This window comes from Lissotriton vulgaris, chromosome 3_1 (assembly GCF_964263255.1).
Source record: "Lissotriton vulgaris chromosome 3_1, aLisVul1.2, whole genome shotgun sequence".
Taxonomy (NCBI): domain Eukaryota; kingdom Metazoa; phylum Chordata; class Amphibia; order Caudata; family Salamandridae; genus Lissotriton; species Lissotriton vulgaris.
The window spans coordinates 1,232,830,236-1,232,847,402 of NC_141689.1; the positions used below are offsets into that span (position 1 = coordinate 1,232,830,236).

The 17,167-nt window shown below is 43.4% G+C and overlaps 1 protein-coding gene across 1 annotated transcript in view; it reads right to left on the reverse strand.

The window, feature by feature from the left end:
• The window catches only part of SPMAP2L (sperm microtubule associated protein 2 like), an 839,782-nt gene that overhangs the window by 287,067 nt on the left and 535,548 nt on the right, over positions 1-17,167 (reverse strand). Inside the window, exon 8 of the mRNA XM_086963162.1 lies at positions 2,032-2,154. Within this exon, the coding sequence (XP_086819288.1) occupies positions 2,032-2,154 (123 nt within the window). The remainder of the gene's footprint in view (positions 1-2,031; positions 2,155-17,167) is intronic.

The following is a 17,167-nucleotide window of genomic DNA, read 5'->3' on the forward strand; positions in this document are numbered from 1 at the left end:
ACCGCCAATTGAAAGTTTATAGTAACTCATTCGCAAGGGACCCCTTCCCCTTGGAAAATGGTTGCCAAAATATTTTTTAAGAGCAGGCACAGGTCCGATGGAGCACTGCATATGCTTAAAAAATTAAACTTCCAAGTTTCATTTTTTTTCTTTTTGAATGCATCTTGTTTTCCTTAAAACGAAAACAGGGTGTATTAAAAAATATATATATTTGCTTTATTAAAAAGAAATCACAGACGTGGTGGTCTGCTGACCCCAGAAGGCCACCATCCCTGTGATTGCTGCGATTCCTAAAGGGTCACTAATTACGACCTGCCTCATTATTATTCATGAGGCAGGTCTAAATGGGACCTCCTAGGAATTGCAAATGAAACTCAAAAGAGTTTCATATATTAGAAATACCGATTTCCTAATTGCGTTTCACAGGAAATCACAATTAGAAAATCACTATCATGACTGTCGTGCATCTAGCCCTTAGTTCTTGAAATAGCACTGTCTAAACCCAAAGGATGAGAAAACCTCTTTACACCTTTTCAGGCAACATTTCACAATCAGAAACACAAAGGATTGATCAGGAGATATCAAAAATTGGAGGGAAAAAAAATAAAAATAAAAGCGAAGTTGTGCAGTCAGGGAAGGTAGGAACAGGTTAGTTTTATATAGTAAATGTTTGTTTAGTTTTAAATATTTGTGAAGAGGGTGCGCATTTATTGTTTGATGGGAGGGACCAAATTTCCGAAGAAAGACAATTTTGTGTTCATTTTTCTAAAAGTTAAGGTTCTGAAAAGCAATACATTTTGCTCCTGAGTGTTGAGTTATATTCAGCACACTCAGATGCGGCAATGTGCAAAACTACCTTTAAAAAAAACAAGGTGACACGTGGGAAGTCCGATAAGCTGGGCATTGTCAAGTCCAATGATCATAAAAATTACAAAGTAGGTATATGCATTTAGAGTTTTTCAGTACCATTTTGTGGATACCTGCCAGGATAAATGGAGGTCGTAGTGTGGGATATCGCAGAGGAATATCTAGTGGCAACAGTATCGGAACCAAAACAACAAAAGCTAAACTAATAAGGTGGAATAGATTTACCATTCATAACTCCACCTTGAAGCTACATGTACATGTCATCAAGGTAAAATATATGTGAAGTTAGGTATAGAGAATCTATACATACTTTTCTGTCAATACTTGGTTCTCGATATTCTGGTTCAGATATTGTGACTACTTGATATTCTTTCCATGATATTCTTGATGCACACCGTGAAGGGAGCCATTTTGGACTGTATAGGTCGGTTTATGGATGAAATTGACTTTGTGAATCAGGCGTCTAGTTCATTCAGTCTCTTTTCATTTGGCATTTTTACTTTCAAGGCCAATCGTTCGAGTGTGAGTGGTGAGGGGGGAGTAGGAAAGACATTGCTATTTACTAGATCTAGTTCTAGCCAACTGAATCAGTCTTGTTTTGTCAAGTCAGTCACCAACAGGGGCATAACGCAGATCCCTGAAGCCCCTGCAGCGCAGGGGGGCTGCACACTCCAGGTGAACCCCATTCACCCCAAGATCAAAGAATATTTGTTCATTATTGGAGACTGGGAGGCCCACGTCCTTGTTCCGCAGAGCAGCCCCACCATTTTGGCTCACGATACTGGTCAACAATGGGTTTTGCATGGTCAAAACAAACTCCTCAATCTACACATCACACAACAAATTTCAATTAATGTCTCACTGGTAAACTTAACCATTCAAATTATCAATTAATAAATTATCCATATTTAAAATACGTTTTAAAGTATACACAATAGATATTTAGGTCTTATGTTTAAAAAGTCTAGGATGCCATTTTAAAGAATGCCCACTGCAAAGGCAGGCGCAATATTATTTTATGAAGTTTACCCTAACTAGGATAAGACCTCCTTCTTTTTTGCTTTTTTGTGCATGTGGGCTTACATCTGGCTTTAAACATACCAGATTTCACTCCTCCTAGTACAATCTTCAAAACATTGCTGGGTAAATTCGCCACCTTGTTACCTTTGTTTCATGGGTGTTTCCAATCGTTTTTTGGGTTCTGCCAGCCTTAATATTCGATCGGAGGGTACATCCATACATTGAACTCTCTCAGTGGCACTTCGCCAGCCATTCTGAAAAGGAAGCCTTTGGTCGGAGATGAGAAACACCATTAATTTAAAGTGTGGCCAAATATGTTATTTACAATATTTCCATGAGTCCTTAAAACAAGCAAAGAAAAACAGGCTGTTAATGCGTTTATGCATTATTCGTGTAATCTGGTGAGACGTTACATTTGATGTTCTCATGTTGTAACCAGTAGAGTGAACAGTTTCCCTTGGGTGAGTAACTAAGTAAGTATGCCCAAATATTGGTCTTGAACACAAAGATTCACTAAGCAAAAGCATAAACAAAAACTATTTTGTATATAAAATATAGAAATTTTATTCAGACGCACAATAAAAACATATTAAAAAGCATTATTCTTACATAAAAAAGACCCTTTGCATCAATTAAAAAAAACTCATTCACAGTTTATATACGTAAACAAATACTTGTACTGAAATCTAACAAATGATTAAAAAACTTTCTATATATCAAAGAGAAAAACGAGAAGAGAGAGACACACAAAGACATCAACAATTTGTCATTCGAAAATGCACATCATGACCCTCATTTAAACTAAATCCAAGACTTGGCTTTTTCTCTTATTCTTGGGGTGAGTTGGGTGGTTAGATTATGCAACATTGAGCGTCGACGAGTTTCGATGGCTTTTATTTATTCGTATGCCATCTTTTTCAAGACTTTTAGATTTTTTGTCTCTCCTATAATGGCACTGGATGGTTGCCTATACGGATGAATCCTCATTCCATATTCAATTATTTGGACAGAGGGTTGGTTTCTATTTTCTGGTTTTGCAAAATGAATAAATAAAAGCCATCGAAACGCGTCGACGCTCACTGTTGCATAATCTAACCACCCAACTCACCCCAAGAATAAGAGAAAAAGCCAAGTCTTGGATTGGGTTTAAATGAGGGTCATGATGTGCATTTTCGAATTACAAATTGTTGATGTCTTTGTGTGTCTCTCTCTTCGCGTTTTTCTCTTTGATATATAGAAAGTTTTTTAATCATTTGTTAGATTTCAGTACAAGTATTTGTTTACGTATATAAACTGTGAATGAGTTTTTTTTAATTGATGCAAAGGGTCTTTTTTATGTAAGAATAATGCTTTTTAATATGTTTTTATTGTGCGTCTGAATAAAATTTCTATATTTTATATACAAAATTGTTATTGTTTATGTTTTTGCTTAGTGAAGCTTTGTGTCCAAGACCAACATTTGGGCATACTTACTTAGTTACTCACCCAAGGGAAACTGTTCACTCTACTGTTTACAAGTACCCCATTCCCCTGGGCTACAAGGGGTCTTTCTCCTTTTTTTCTATATTCTCATGTTGTAACCACCAATGAAAGTAGCAGCAGACCATGAGTTTGTGAAATAGATGAAAGGTAGTTATATATAAAATACAGTTCTTCCTGCTGTACATTACAAGGATATTGCAAATCACTAAGAGATTCTGTGACCATATAGTGGAACGAGGCTAAAGGCCAAGCTCCTTTATAAGGCCGAGGATGTTGGACATGGCCCTTTTTGCAGCTTTATCTCCTGATGTTTTGCCTTTTGCCTCCTATTTTTCTGACCTGTTTTTGTTGGCTTTAGGACTCTGGTCACTTTACCACTGCTAATCAGTGCTATAGTGCATATACCGTCTGTGCAAATTGTGATTCTGCCTGGTTCTTCATGACTGGCATATTTGATTTACTATTAAGTCCCCATTAAAGTGCACTATGTCTTCCCAGGGCCTATAAATTAAATGATACTACTGGGCCTGCAGCACTGGTTGTGCCACCCACATGAGTAGCCCTGTAAACGTGTCTCAAGCCTGCCAGTGCAGTGTCTGTGAGTGCAGTTTTAAACTGAAATGTCGACCTGGCAAGTGCACCTATTTGCCAAGCCCTCACCTTCCCTTTTACTACATGTAAGGCACCCCTAGGATTGGCCCAAGGTTCCCCAAGTGGGCAGGGTGCAGTGTATGTGAAAGGTAGGATATGTCCTGGTGTGTTTTACATTTCCTGATAGTGAACGACTGCTAGTTTTGTTTTGCACTATTGCAAGGACTAGCTCTCCCACAGGTCGCCTTGTAACATTTTACAAGGGTAACTTTCAATTGTGAATAGCCGGAGATTTGGATTTTGGGCTCTCTGAGCTCAGGATTTAAAAAGACATCTTTTAATAAGGGTGGTTTTTAAATTGTGTATTTGAAATGCCCCTTTTAGACAGTGGGCATTTTCTTGTTTAACCATCTTATGCCTCTGCCTGTCTGTTGAATCAACATCTGGTTTAGACTGACACGGGCCTGTTTTTAAGCTCACTCTAGACAGTCACACAAAGACAGCTGAGGTGTACCCTGCATATCCTGAAAGCCCATTACCAGGCTGAGGAGCCTTCCTGAGCTAGAATCATGGGAGGAGCTGTCACATGCACCTGGGCTGTGCTTGGCCTTTTACAATGCTGTCTCCGCCCACATGGAGTATGTCTGGAGCCATGACCATGCAGAACAAGAACCTGTGCACTATAAAGACAATCCTTTGAAGAATGCCTACTTCGAAGGCCAAAAGAGGTATACGTTATTGGACCTAAACCACAGACTGCAGAACACTTCTGGAACACGAGGAATCTCTGCCAAGGAGAGGAGCTGAAGAGCTGTGAGGAGGAGTACTGCCCCTCTGCTGTGAGTTGCTTTGCAGGGTTGGCCTGCAGTTGCTGCTTCTGCTTTAGAGAGGAAAAGGACTGGACCCTTGCTGTGTATTCTGTTTGTGAAGGTTCTCCAAGGGCTTGTGTGTGCTTGCTTCCTGTTAAGAAGTCTCAGGGACAGCAAAGACTTCTCCTGCAGCATCCCTGAACTCCACTGCTGAAATTTCTGACCTGCCAAGAGGTGCCATTTATAGTTCTGGGCCTGTGCAGGTTGTACCTGCTGCAAAGATCTACTGGAAACTATAAAAATTGATACATCGCCCTTTCAGCGCATGTTTTTTTGATACAACACTGCTGTGTGTGCGAAATTTCTATGCACTCCCTTGTGGCCGAAGAAATCGACGCAGCGCCTGTCCATAGCCAAAGAAACCGCTGCGGCCCAAGTTCAGCACACCAGTCTCCGAAGTCTAAGACCTCTGCACTAATTCCAATGCAGGCCCTATTGTGTGGCTGACAAGATCGACGCATTGTGAGACTGTGGCTGAAGTAATCAACGCAGCACCAGTTGACCGCCACTGCATCGATCTCCAGCACATCCAGATTTCCACGCATCACAACTGTGTGCCACGCATCTTCGATGCATGACCCGCAGACCAGAACCATTTTGGAATCAACGCAACGCTTCCCCCTACATTCCTGATTCGACGCAACACTTCTCCTGCATGCAGAAAAACTGAAGGATCGCCTCCCCAAGGACTCAAGAACCGATACATAGCTGTGCTTCCCTCCTCTGCGGTTGTTTTGCCTTGTGGATTTTGACACATTTGAGGTACTTTATGTAACTTGGTGTAAAATCACAGCATCCATAGAGTTCTATGGATATAATTTCTTGAAACCTTTTAAAAGTCATATTTTGAGTTCTTTATGTTTGGGTTTTCTCATTTTGGTCTTGCTTGGTTTAGATAAAGATGCTTTATTTTTCTAAATTGGTGTGGTGTCCTTTGTTGTGTTTTCCCTGTGTTACTGTGTGTTATGCACAAATACTTTATACATTGCTTCTGAGATAAGCCTGACTGCACTTGCCAAGCTACCAAGGGGGTGAGCAGGGGTTATCTGAGTATGCAACTCTCTTATCTTGACTAGAAAAAAGGGTCCCTACTTGGATAGGGTGTATACCACTGCCAACTAGAGACCCCCATTTCTAACAATGGAACTCTGAGGTAACATGCAATATTCATATAATGTACAGCAGAGGGGTATTTTATTTCTTATAATATGTGGTCACCATAATCCTTCACACAAAGCACTTACATCCCTGTTGTGGTGCTCTTCCATATGAAAGAGATAAGATATTTGTAAACATGAAAAATACAACTAGAATCTATAGTGCAAAATTAAACACTCTAAAAAACAGTGAGAAAGATGTTGTAAAAAATATATTAGAGTCAGTGCAATACAAGTAAGATTTAAGATTTTTTTTTAAAGGCTGTAGCTCAGAATGTGTAGAAACATGCAGAGAGGTTCTGTTTTTCATATCAATGGATAATATAAACATGTCTCCATTAAAATCTAATTTCAACATTTCATTGTTCGCCTAGAAAAACAGACCAGAAGGAAAGACCAAGTTTTGTTTAATGTGCATCTTTATGTATTCTCTGTGACCTGCCTTTCCACTCAGCTGCTGACTCTGGCTGTAGGCAAGGTGACATCAGAACTCAATTTTAATAAATGATTACAGTTAAGCAGCTACTGTCATTCTTATAACAGGGGACTAAGTGTGTCACAGGTCACCTATAACTAGGGAAATTAGAGAGAGGCTTTTATACAGTGATTGCTGGCTTCCGTGTATTTTAAATGTCATATGGCAGGTTGATGTAAGAAAGACAACAATTATTGGTATTAACATAAGGATGAGCCTTCCAAAATACCAAGTGAGCCACATAGAGCCTATAAGGGCAGGGAAGTGATAATGAATCTGCAGAGTGATAATAATCTGTACTTCTACCCTGAAAGGCAGGACAGCAGACACTATGGAGTACTGTGATTGGCTCAGCCAATCGAAAGGACAAGAATTAAGCCATCGACTGCTCTTGGTTTATTGTATCCTAATCTTTCCTTTCTGCAATAAAAATGCGGGTTGATGAAAAATACCAGATGAGACAGTGTAATAATAAAATTACTTCAATATTCACTGTTTAACTATAATAAGTTATTACAAATGAGTTGTGATGTCATAATGCCAGGCGGCAGCCAAGGCAAAAGGCAGGTCACTAAACATCCCTGCAGCTGAGGTTTATGAAAACAAGAACTTGTTTTTTTATCATATGTTCTGTTTTTTTCCAAAAAGAACAGTGAAAGGAGAGTTTAGTGGCAGTATGTTCATCTTTTTAACATAGTTTAACAGGAAAGAAAGGATTTCTGGGCATGTTACTAGTCATTCTTAGCAATAGCGCATTTTAATTTTTTTTACTTACATTAAAAATATTACAATGTGTTTTAAAACAAATCATTAACTGATCTTTGGTGTGTTTAGTTTCCCACTACATATTCTGTATTTATTCCTCATGTCTGCAACCGCGGTATTTCTTTATATGAAGGAGCAAAACCCGAGGATTTAAGAGGTATGTGGGAAGAGTGATTTTATGATCATGTATTATAAGAAATAAAATACTCTCTATAGTTCGATAAGGACTGTTACTTGCTAATCCTTCTGGGGATGACAGACCATTGTGTCTATTGGGCCTGTTGAGCGTTTCTCTCCCTTTAAGGGTATGCTCTTCCCCTTCACAGTAGCATCAACAGTGCAGGGTGTTACAGGCAGCAGTGGTTAGGCAGATCAACAAAATCTTACATTTGGTTATGAATCTGGATTTTGATTACCATGGCAGGTTTTATTTATTGAAAAATTGTAAGGGCACGAATTTTGAGTTCAGAGATAGGCGTAGTAGGGATGGAAAAGACTTTCTATGGCAAAGTGTGTTTAGATGCTTACAGAAAGATTAACAGTGAGAACATCTCTACTTTATGGTGTTACGAATAATAAAATAATTATAACTACTAAATAAGGCTGCATCAGGAGAACTTAGGCTTTCAAGGCCACTAGCATACACATACAGCTTTAGTGATAAAACTATATTGCACACAAATGATAATGTGTGGAAATTGGTTCAATTAATATTTAGAATTTGTGCATCATTAAGTAAAGTGTATTGATAAGTTGTGATCCTATTAAAATCTTTGTTTCCATCACACTTCAGAATTATAAAAAATGTGCTTCATTTTTGCCTTCCTAACCGCTGAATGTGTACAGTTAATTTACAGGTATTTACATGGTGTTTTGTGTTACAAAAAAAGAAATCCTACAACCTTTCCGTTAGCATTCCCTGTATTTCAGCAAGAGTGTCACATAATGCACTTTACGTTGTTCTCCTTGAGTACAAAGTAAGAGGAGTTTGTAAACACCAATCCCCATGTTAAGAAAATAAGCACCAATTTCTCAGAAAGACACTGGCTGACAATTGACCCCTGTCTTTGAAGCGCAGCAAATGTGAAAAGATAAATACAGCATTTAAAAACATCTTCATTCGTTGCTTGGACTTTCGTGAACCACCAGTGGGTCGAGACCCTGGCATAACACCCTAGCACATAAGTGCAGCTTACCACAAAAGTGCCCTCTCCTTTAGTTCACATAGTTTTCTAGCCCAGTGGGGTGTAAAAATTTGAGGGGGAGTCGAGTTGGCTATACAGAATTTGCAGAGGAAGCAATACACCAACATTTACAAAGTAATAAAGCGATTTCCTATAATAGATACTACACCTTTGTATAGTCCTCATCTTTAAAATATGTCCCTGTATTACGAAACTAATTTGGATGGAGTCTCCTCGTGTTTATGTAGATGAAGGGAATTTACCTGAAAATATGCCTAGCCACAGGTCTTCCAAACAAGCCTGTGCCCTTGCATCTGAGTCCAAGTGATAGTGTTTTGGGAAAGTATTGTGAGAAGTCCAAATGTCCTGCAAGGGCAATTGTCTCAACAATGAAGCAGTGGCTCTATTATCCCTCGAAGAATGAGTCATTATTCAATCAGGCAGAGAGTCCTGTAGATTACCTCATGGCACTCCCTAAAGCATGGCATTCTCCATCTTAATATTGTCTATTTGTAACAGCCATGTGCTCCAAAGCATTTCTACACATGATAATCATGTGTATGTGCATCCTGAAATCATTGGATATGAAATAATAGCTTTGTTTAATTTCGGCTAGACTAGTTCATTATTTGTAATGCACAAGGATGCCATACATACTAAGCTTGAAGATTCAGGTAAAATATAGCGACCAAGAGTCCTCTTCATGTCCAGTCTGTGCCATCCCTCCTTCATTTTTAATAGGTTCAACAGTAGGAAAAATGAAGGCAGTAGACTAAATTGATTTACATGAATTTAAACAAACTCTCTATGAATTAAAAATGCCAATTGAATAGGAGGAGTAAGAATTCCTCTATTTAGGGCGACACATTTTTCTCAGTTCCTTAGTACCATGAAAAGCAGTGCCAGAAATACCATCCTGAATTTGTTCTCACACTTTTTTAATCTCCTTATTTCAAAGACAGACCGTAACATCCCTGTACCTGGATGAAATTGCGATTCTCATATTAACATGACTAGAGAATCTGGATTTCATTAAAGACTCGGAGGCTGACATTATGCATTTTCCATTAATGCAGACCCAAGCAGCCGCTTACATCACAATAGAAAAGGTTCCAATTAGAGCAAAGGCAACAGATAAAGGCCATGAGGCAACATGAATCCGCCTCTTTTAAATGAACAAAAAATAAGTCCATAAAATATATGAGATGTCAAACTTCGGGACAGTCTTCATAAGTAGAACAGAAGAAGGAGGAAGATGAAGGAGTCCATGAAATAAAATCCAATGAAGATAACGCGGTAAAACTGGCAATAAGGGATTATCTGAAAAGAGAAGGAAATTAGTCCAAGAATAAAAAAGTGAATTTGTAAAATATTCTTAAAAAATACACATTGGTATTCATAATATTAAACAGAATTACAAAAAAAAGTAATAGATAACATTGTCAATTTAAATGCCACCAGAGGTGGGAGGGACGGATAATGTCAGCCTCCAAGTCTTTAATGAAATCCAGATTCTCTAGTCATGTTAATACGAGAATCGCAATTTCATTACAAGACCGGAGGCTCCATTATGCATGTTGGTAGCTCTCTGAAACAACGTCAGACATGTGTTGAATAGGTCTACAACAGTGACGTGCACAATCTACTCAATACACCAATCAGCTTCTTAATCAGTAATAAGCACCAACTCTTGGTGAAAAAAAGTGAGAAGACAAAGTGACCCCTCATGGGTGAACCACCAAGGGGGTAACTGGCAGGTACTCACCAGATAAGCCCACTGTTCTCATCATCGGTAGCCACTTTATCTCGAATAAGAAAAAGAAGTGTCCAAACAAAAGAAATAAACTGTGTACATGCAATAGAGTGACAGATAAGTACACTCTATCGTGATGACGAAATATGGTTAAAATTGACAGGCACGCCTTACACACAATAACTTTATTATTCACTAGGGGTGAACTGTCAAGTTAAAAATGTATGCAGGTTGCTATCCATGCATACCCATTTCACATGCCAACATGTTTCATTGCCTACAGTCTTTGGCAATTTCTTCAGGGCTAGAAAACTCGTCACAGCACCAGGGTTGGACACACCATTCTAGAAAGACCTCACTAAGCTTGTGTCTCTCGTACCAGCTTGCGAGGGGCCTCACGGAGCGCGGCGTCTCATCCTGCAGGCCCGTACTGATGATACTATGATCAAAGGGTCAGTCAGAAGGAAGGACTCACATAAGGAGTTTGGATGACTTGAGTGTCCCCTCGCAAACTGGTACGAGAGACACAAGCTTAGTGAGGTCTTTCTAGAATGGTGTGTCCAACCCTGGGCCTCCAACCTTTGTCTTTTTCTCTACCAGAAAAAGGTTGCTTATAAAGCCCAGTTGTTCGATAGGGACCTCTAAAATTGCACCCTTCTGAATCATTGAGGAAATCTCCTCTTCTATAATACCTTGTTGGTCCGGTGAAAGGGGAATTTCTTTCGGGAAGGATTTCTGGGTAAGCGTATGTGAGAAACCTATAGTTAAGCCTTTTACAGTATTTAGGACCCAAGAATCTTGAGTAATCAAGTTCCAATTGTCTAAAAAATGTCTGAGTCTCCTGCCTACCTTTAAGGTGGAAGAAGGAGAAGGAGGAGGGGGAACACTCACCTGCGGATGTTTTTGGATTATTCGATCCGCATGATCTAAATCCCCTGCCTTGTTGTCCTCTACCTCTTGGAGGGTAGAACTGTGGGACGTGGAATTGTTGGTAGCCTCTACCAAATCCACGCCCTCTGGAATAGGGCCTTTGATTATACCGGCCGGAAGAGAGGCCCTGTCTTCCGCCCTTCCAAAAAGGTTAATTCCGTTATGGAAGACTTTTGGCAGGTTTTGCTGCGCCTTGTCAAGAGCCGTAAAAGTAGAGGCATATTTGCCCAATGATTTTATCAGTTCTTCTCCAAAAAGTAGTCCTTTTGGGCTCTTAGAGGGTTCCTTATCGGCAAGGTCGCCCAGCTTTGGGTTAATCTTAGTAAGGACAATTCTACGCCTTTCGACGTTAATGCTTGCATTGGTGTTGCCTAGAAGGATGATAGCTCTCTGGCTCCATCCCCTAATCAATTGGTGTCGAGATGAGTGCCTTGAGTGTGGCTTTCCTCGGCTGAGTCCAGAATCCTTGTTAGAGGGCCAAGGACGTCGAGGAGAAGAACCTGACAGCCTTTAAAGGACTTTTCCATCCCTTTCCTAGGGTCATGCGTTGCTTTAAAAAGGAATTTGATCAAATCTGGGTCGAGATTAGGGGTATAACAGGCTTTGTCTCCAACAGAGGGTCTTGAACACTCTGCCCTTAGTATGTTACGTTTTTCCCTTTTCAAAGGGTTCCTGATCCATTTTTTGACAAACCTTGCAACGTGTTCCTGCGGAGGCCATTCTGAGCTCCGAGGATGTTTCAAATCCTGAGGTGAGAGGATTTCTTCCCCCAACGGATTAAGGATCACGTCCTTAGAGAACGATGGTGCGTCCTCAAATGCATCCTCAAAGTCTTGATCCTCCTCATTTAGATCGAGGATATATTCATCTAAGAATTCAAAATCACCTGAATTATCATCTTCGGCGTTAGAGAGCATTTTTCTTATGCGTGCCGCTTAGGACACCTGTATCATTTGTGCCACCAAGGACACCCGTTCGATTTGAGGTGGGAGGACCTCCATTACTCCACGAGGTGCTAAGACCTCCTTTATCCAATGAGGTGCCAAGACCTCCCATGCTCTTCTCCACATATTTGCTCTTCCTCAACCTTTTGTCTCGCAAATCTGACCCATCCCGTGAAAGGTGGGTAACCGCTTCGTCCGGAGAGGGGCGTTTAGAAGACAAAAACTGTGAAAGGCTGTCTAGCATACAGGACTTCATTTCTAGATGTAACATTTTTTTAAAAGATTCATTGTCTAAGTTTGCCATAGGGGCAGAGGCTTCATCGGAGTCAGAGCTGGACATTGTTATGCCTCAAGGAACAGTTTTGGCAAATCCCTATTTTTTGTGCCTGTGTAATAGATTAACCCTTTTAAAGTCTGTAAGCTTGTAAATCCCCTTTTTTAAGCTGGTAAAACCCTTTTTAAGCCTGTAAACTTGTAAATCGAGCTTGCCTCGAAATCCGGGATGAAAAAATGGCTTGAAACTGAATGAAAAGTGCTCGAGTGCTATGTCTCCATTGTAACCCTTCCCGGCCTCGAGCCCGATCGACTACGCGATCGGCCGGAGGCCAGGGGGGGAAGAGGAATGACTGTAAGCAACGGGAGGAAGGTGCGCTCCCGTTGCTAAGGTATCTTCCCCGTGTCTCCTCCGCACTGTGCAGAGGACACGGAGGAATGGAGGGGATGCTCCGAAATCGGCACTGAGAACCCACGAGAGGGAATACTAAAGAGCGATAACAATCCGGTGAGGAAGAGCACGCTCGAAGAGCGATGGGGGAGCGATTAATGGAATAAGCGGGTAAACGCTGAAAAACGAAGGACTGAAAGGGCAATCAGTAAGACAAAGCGACCATTATCAATTAAATATGCAAGTCTTTATTTGGTTTGTTGTCTTCTCACAAATAAATAAATGGGGAGGGAAGGAGTTCTTCCTATAACTAAAGAGTAATACACATAACAAGCAGTCCTTCGTGACCCTTCTTGTACTTTCTTCCGTCAGTCCTTGACAAGGAGGATTTGGTCTAGTCGCTCGGGGAAAAATGTCAGGAAAACCAGGGCATAATAAAGAGAAGAAGAAAGAAAAAAAAACCACGGTAAGGGCGCTGTTAGAACTGGCTATTTCTGGTTGGCTAAGGCTGACGCCAAAGCTAGGCAGAAACCACCATTCTAGTCAGGGCAAGGGAGTCACACGCCAAGATAACCCCTGCTCACCCCCTGGTAGCTTGGCACGAGCAGTAAGGCTAAACTCTGAGGCAATGTGTAAAGCATTTGCGCCAGCACACAACAGCAACAACATCCTAGGCACACCACAAAAGGAACTCCACACAAGGTTATTATAAAATAACTTTTGTATTGTAAAAACACATCAGATAAAAGTCAAACATGTACATTGTGCCAACTGGCACGGGCAATATTCACAAGGGATTATTTACAGGACAGGGCCACATGGGCCGCTGTCAGAATCAACACTTTAAGAAATAGAATAAGTATAGCACAAGATAACAGTTATAAATCACATCCAGTAACTACTGGGAACAGGTAAGTACCACCTGTACTGGAAAGAACAACCACCTAAGAATAAAATACATTTAGGGGTATAAGCAAGAACACATTACCCATGATGCATGAAACACATTCAGAAGAGTAGTAAAGGAAAACACATGATGCCTAAAAACATTCAGAGGTGTACGGACAACCACCTAAGTATCACACAGCGTTTAGGGGTCTAGGAAAGAACACATTACCCATAATGCATAAATATACATTCAGAGGAGTAGTAAAGGGAAACACATGATGCATAAACCTACACATTCAGCGGTGTTAAGAACAAGGCACATGATGCATCACAAACACATTCAGAGGTGCAGCGCTAGGAGACACATGACGCCTAAAACATTCAGAGGTGCAGCACAGGGAAAGAAAGACACATGATGCATAAAAACATTCAGAGGTGCCCCAACACAACTCAATAGCTCAAAAACACACAGTAGGCAATTACCATCCTAAACATAGCAGGTAACCACATTGCGCAAAACTTACATAAGCCACCACCTGTGGCAGTACCTAGGCCAACTAGCCTTGTTGGGGCTAAGACGCCCTGTGTCCAAATGTCAGGGCGCGCTGCCATGCAGCGCCAGTCCGAGCACAAGCCTAAACGTAGCAGGTGCCCACTACTTGCTGGGCACCTGAGGACATCCCAGGACCTAAACGGTGCAGCTGCCCACTAATTGCTGGGCAGCTGGGACATCAAAAACTGCGACAGGGCCCTCACTGACACTTAGGCGCCATCTGCGCCCACTGCTGGAGCCACACAGGCTCTGGGCATATCACATGCCCCAAACGTTGGAGCCACACAGGCTCTGAAACTAGATATGGCCGTTGGAGCCCTCTGGGTCTGCAAACAATGGCCCCTCGAGCCTCGCTGGGCTCGTAAATACAACTGCCCTCAAGAGCCTCACTGGGCTCTAAATAACGATGTGCCCCCTAAAGCCTCCGTGGCTCTAAACACAATCTGGGCCCTGAGCCTCTCGTGGGCTCTCAAGAAATGCCCCCAGAGCCTTCGCGGCTCTAACAGAGAATTGCCCCTCTCGTGGGAGTCCCTCGGAGAGGACTCAAAATCCACTTGTGCCCCAGAGCCTCTGCGGCCCGAAATAGACAAAATGCCCCCGGAGCCCTTCACTAGGCTCAAAGACAAGTGAGGCCCCTCTGAGCCTCGCAGGCTCTTCACACCGGAGGGGAGGGGCGGGCACCGGCAATGTGCCCCGAAGCCCCCACCCCCTCCTTCGGCACACACTCACCGGCTCTCTGGGCAGCGGGGCTCTTCTGTGTTCGCTGTGGGGGCAGGCACCGGCAATGTGCCTCGCACCCCCTCCGCTCTCCTCCTCATGCCGCTCCTCTCGCTGCTGGGCCCCCGTCAGTCAGGGGCTCTCCCGCGCTTCTCCCGGGGCTCCCTCAGCACACAGGAGCCCCGCAGCAGGCCACGCTTCCGCTTCTCTTCCCGGGGCTCACTCTGCACACGGGAGCCCCGCAAGCACCAGCAGCCTTCCTCCTTCGTGCCGTGGCCCCCGAGGTCGGTACTTCCGGTCCTTCTCCAGGGGCCGCGCTAGGATTGGCTGGCCGGCCCAGCACATCCGGGTCACCGCGGGCAGCGCGGCGGTCCGTTTCAGGCACTCAGAGGCTGGGGGAGAATTAACTGAGGAGTAGGCTTCCTCGAGTAAAAATATAAAAATAGCAAATAAGCGAGGTGGGCACTCGCTAGGGCCACCATAAGCAGGGTGGGCACCTGCAAAGTAAATAAAGCGCTCCCAGCGCTAAATGACAATCCACACCGCTTCCAGGCGCTTAGAGCAGGAATAAAGCGCTCTCAAGCGCTAAAGGAAATTTAAAGCGCTCCCTGCGCTAAAATCAGAGATAAAGCGCCCCCAGGCGCTAGGGGTGAAAGCAAAGCACTCCCAGCGCTAGGGACAAGTAAAGGTCCACAAGTCCAGCAAGGTCCTTAAGCAAAGTGAAGCAAAGGGGACCCAGTAAAAGGTCTCCAGACTCCAGGACATCAGCAGTCCATCAGGTGTCCAGGGGCTGGGCAGGGCCCAGGGATTCAACTGGGCCCAAGCAGCAGCACGCCCCTGGTGGGATTCAAGTCAGAAACAAGAACATTTTGGAAGGGGACACAGCCCCTTTTTATACTATAAAATCCTTTGTCTAAAGGGTGCAGGCAGTGTGAGAACCAGCTAGAACTGGTTATAGGGAATTCCTTTGACTGTGAGGGGCAGAGGCGACAGCCGCCCAGCGGGAGGTGGAGCCAGCATTGTGGCAGGCAGGCACAGCCTCATTCACTCCCAGGTGCCATCTCCTCCCACTTCCCTGGCAGCAGATGCAGCCTTTCATCCACGGGCTGACTCAGACAACCTCCTGGGGCTCCCCAGCCCCTGTCACCCTCAAACCAGACAGTCAATCCACAAACAGGCCCAGGCACTCCTGGACCAGGCTCACCAGCCACTCACACGCCAGACACAAATTACACAAATATGCCAACTTCTAAAAGTGGCACTTCTACACTAGACACAGTCATACCGCATATATCATTACGCAGCATTCAATCTCACAAGTTCGTACATATCAAACTCGACCCTGCACTCCCCACACATCAGGAACTACCATGGGCATACATATTCCCCATTCATTCCTATGGGAGGGCAGGTCACTCACCACACATACACAGAGAGCTCAAGCACTTTACACTGTACCACAGTGTAAAAGTGCGCAGAGGCCTAAAATCACAAACACCAGGTCACAGAAACAGGCTAGGAAAAAGCGAAAAGTCTTGGGGTGAACCTGCCAAAAGGGCCGGGTCCAACAGGCGCTGTTTAACTATTAGGCGTTTTTAGCAGGGAAGAGGGAGTGAGGGAGAGTACACCTGACCGCCACCAGTGAATCGCTCTATACACCCTCAATACTCAGTGTATCTCTCACTCTCATCGTTAGATAAGAGAGCTGCTGTTTCCGCTGGGTTGTCTGACCCTCCCCTCACCTCCCCGGTTCCCTTCCCCCACACGGGACCTAAGCGGCCCCGTACCTTGTGGAGCCACGATCCTCCTGGGCCGTGGCCGCCTCCTGCGTGTTGCCGGAAGAGGTCCGGCTCCCTTCTTTCGTTGTCTGGGATTGGCTCTTCGCTTAGTCCGGCTCCTGGTACCTCCTCGTCCTTCTTAACAGCGATCCTTACTTCTCCGAGTCCCGGCTCCACGAAAAAGGTCTCGACGTCCCGTTCCCTACTCGGGGGATCCCGTCGCCAGGCTTCAATTCCCCGATGTGGACGCCCAAGAAGCGTCTCCTCTTCCGCTTTGAAGGGGAATGGATCATCTGACCTGCCCACGTGTTAAGCAACCACAGAACAGCGAGGAGCCTGAAAGTAGTGGAGAGGATAGGGAGTCAGGAAAGGGGGTAACTGCTCGAGTTCTAAGGTGGGTTCCTGACTTGGCTCCTCGTCACAATGAGGAAATATAAATTTTTGGTCATGTTATGTTCCCTAGCGCGTACCCCACCGACTCCATGTACCAGCTTAAAGTGCATGTAACTTCCCTCCTGTACCAGCTATGA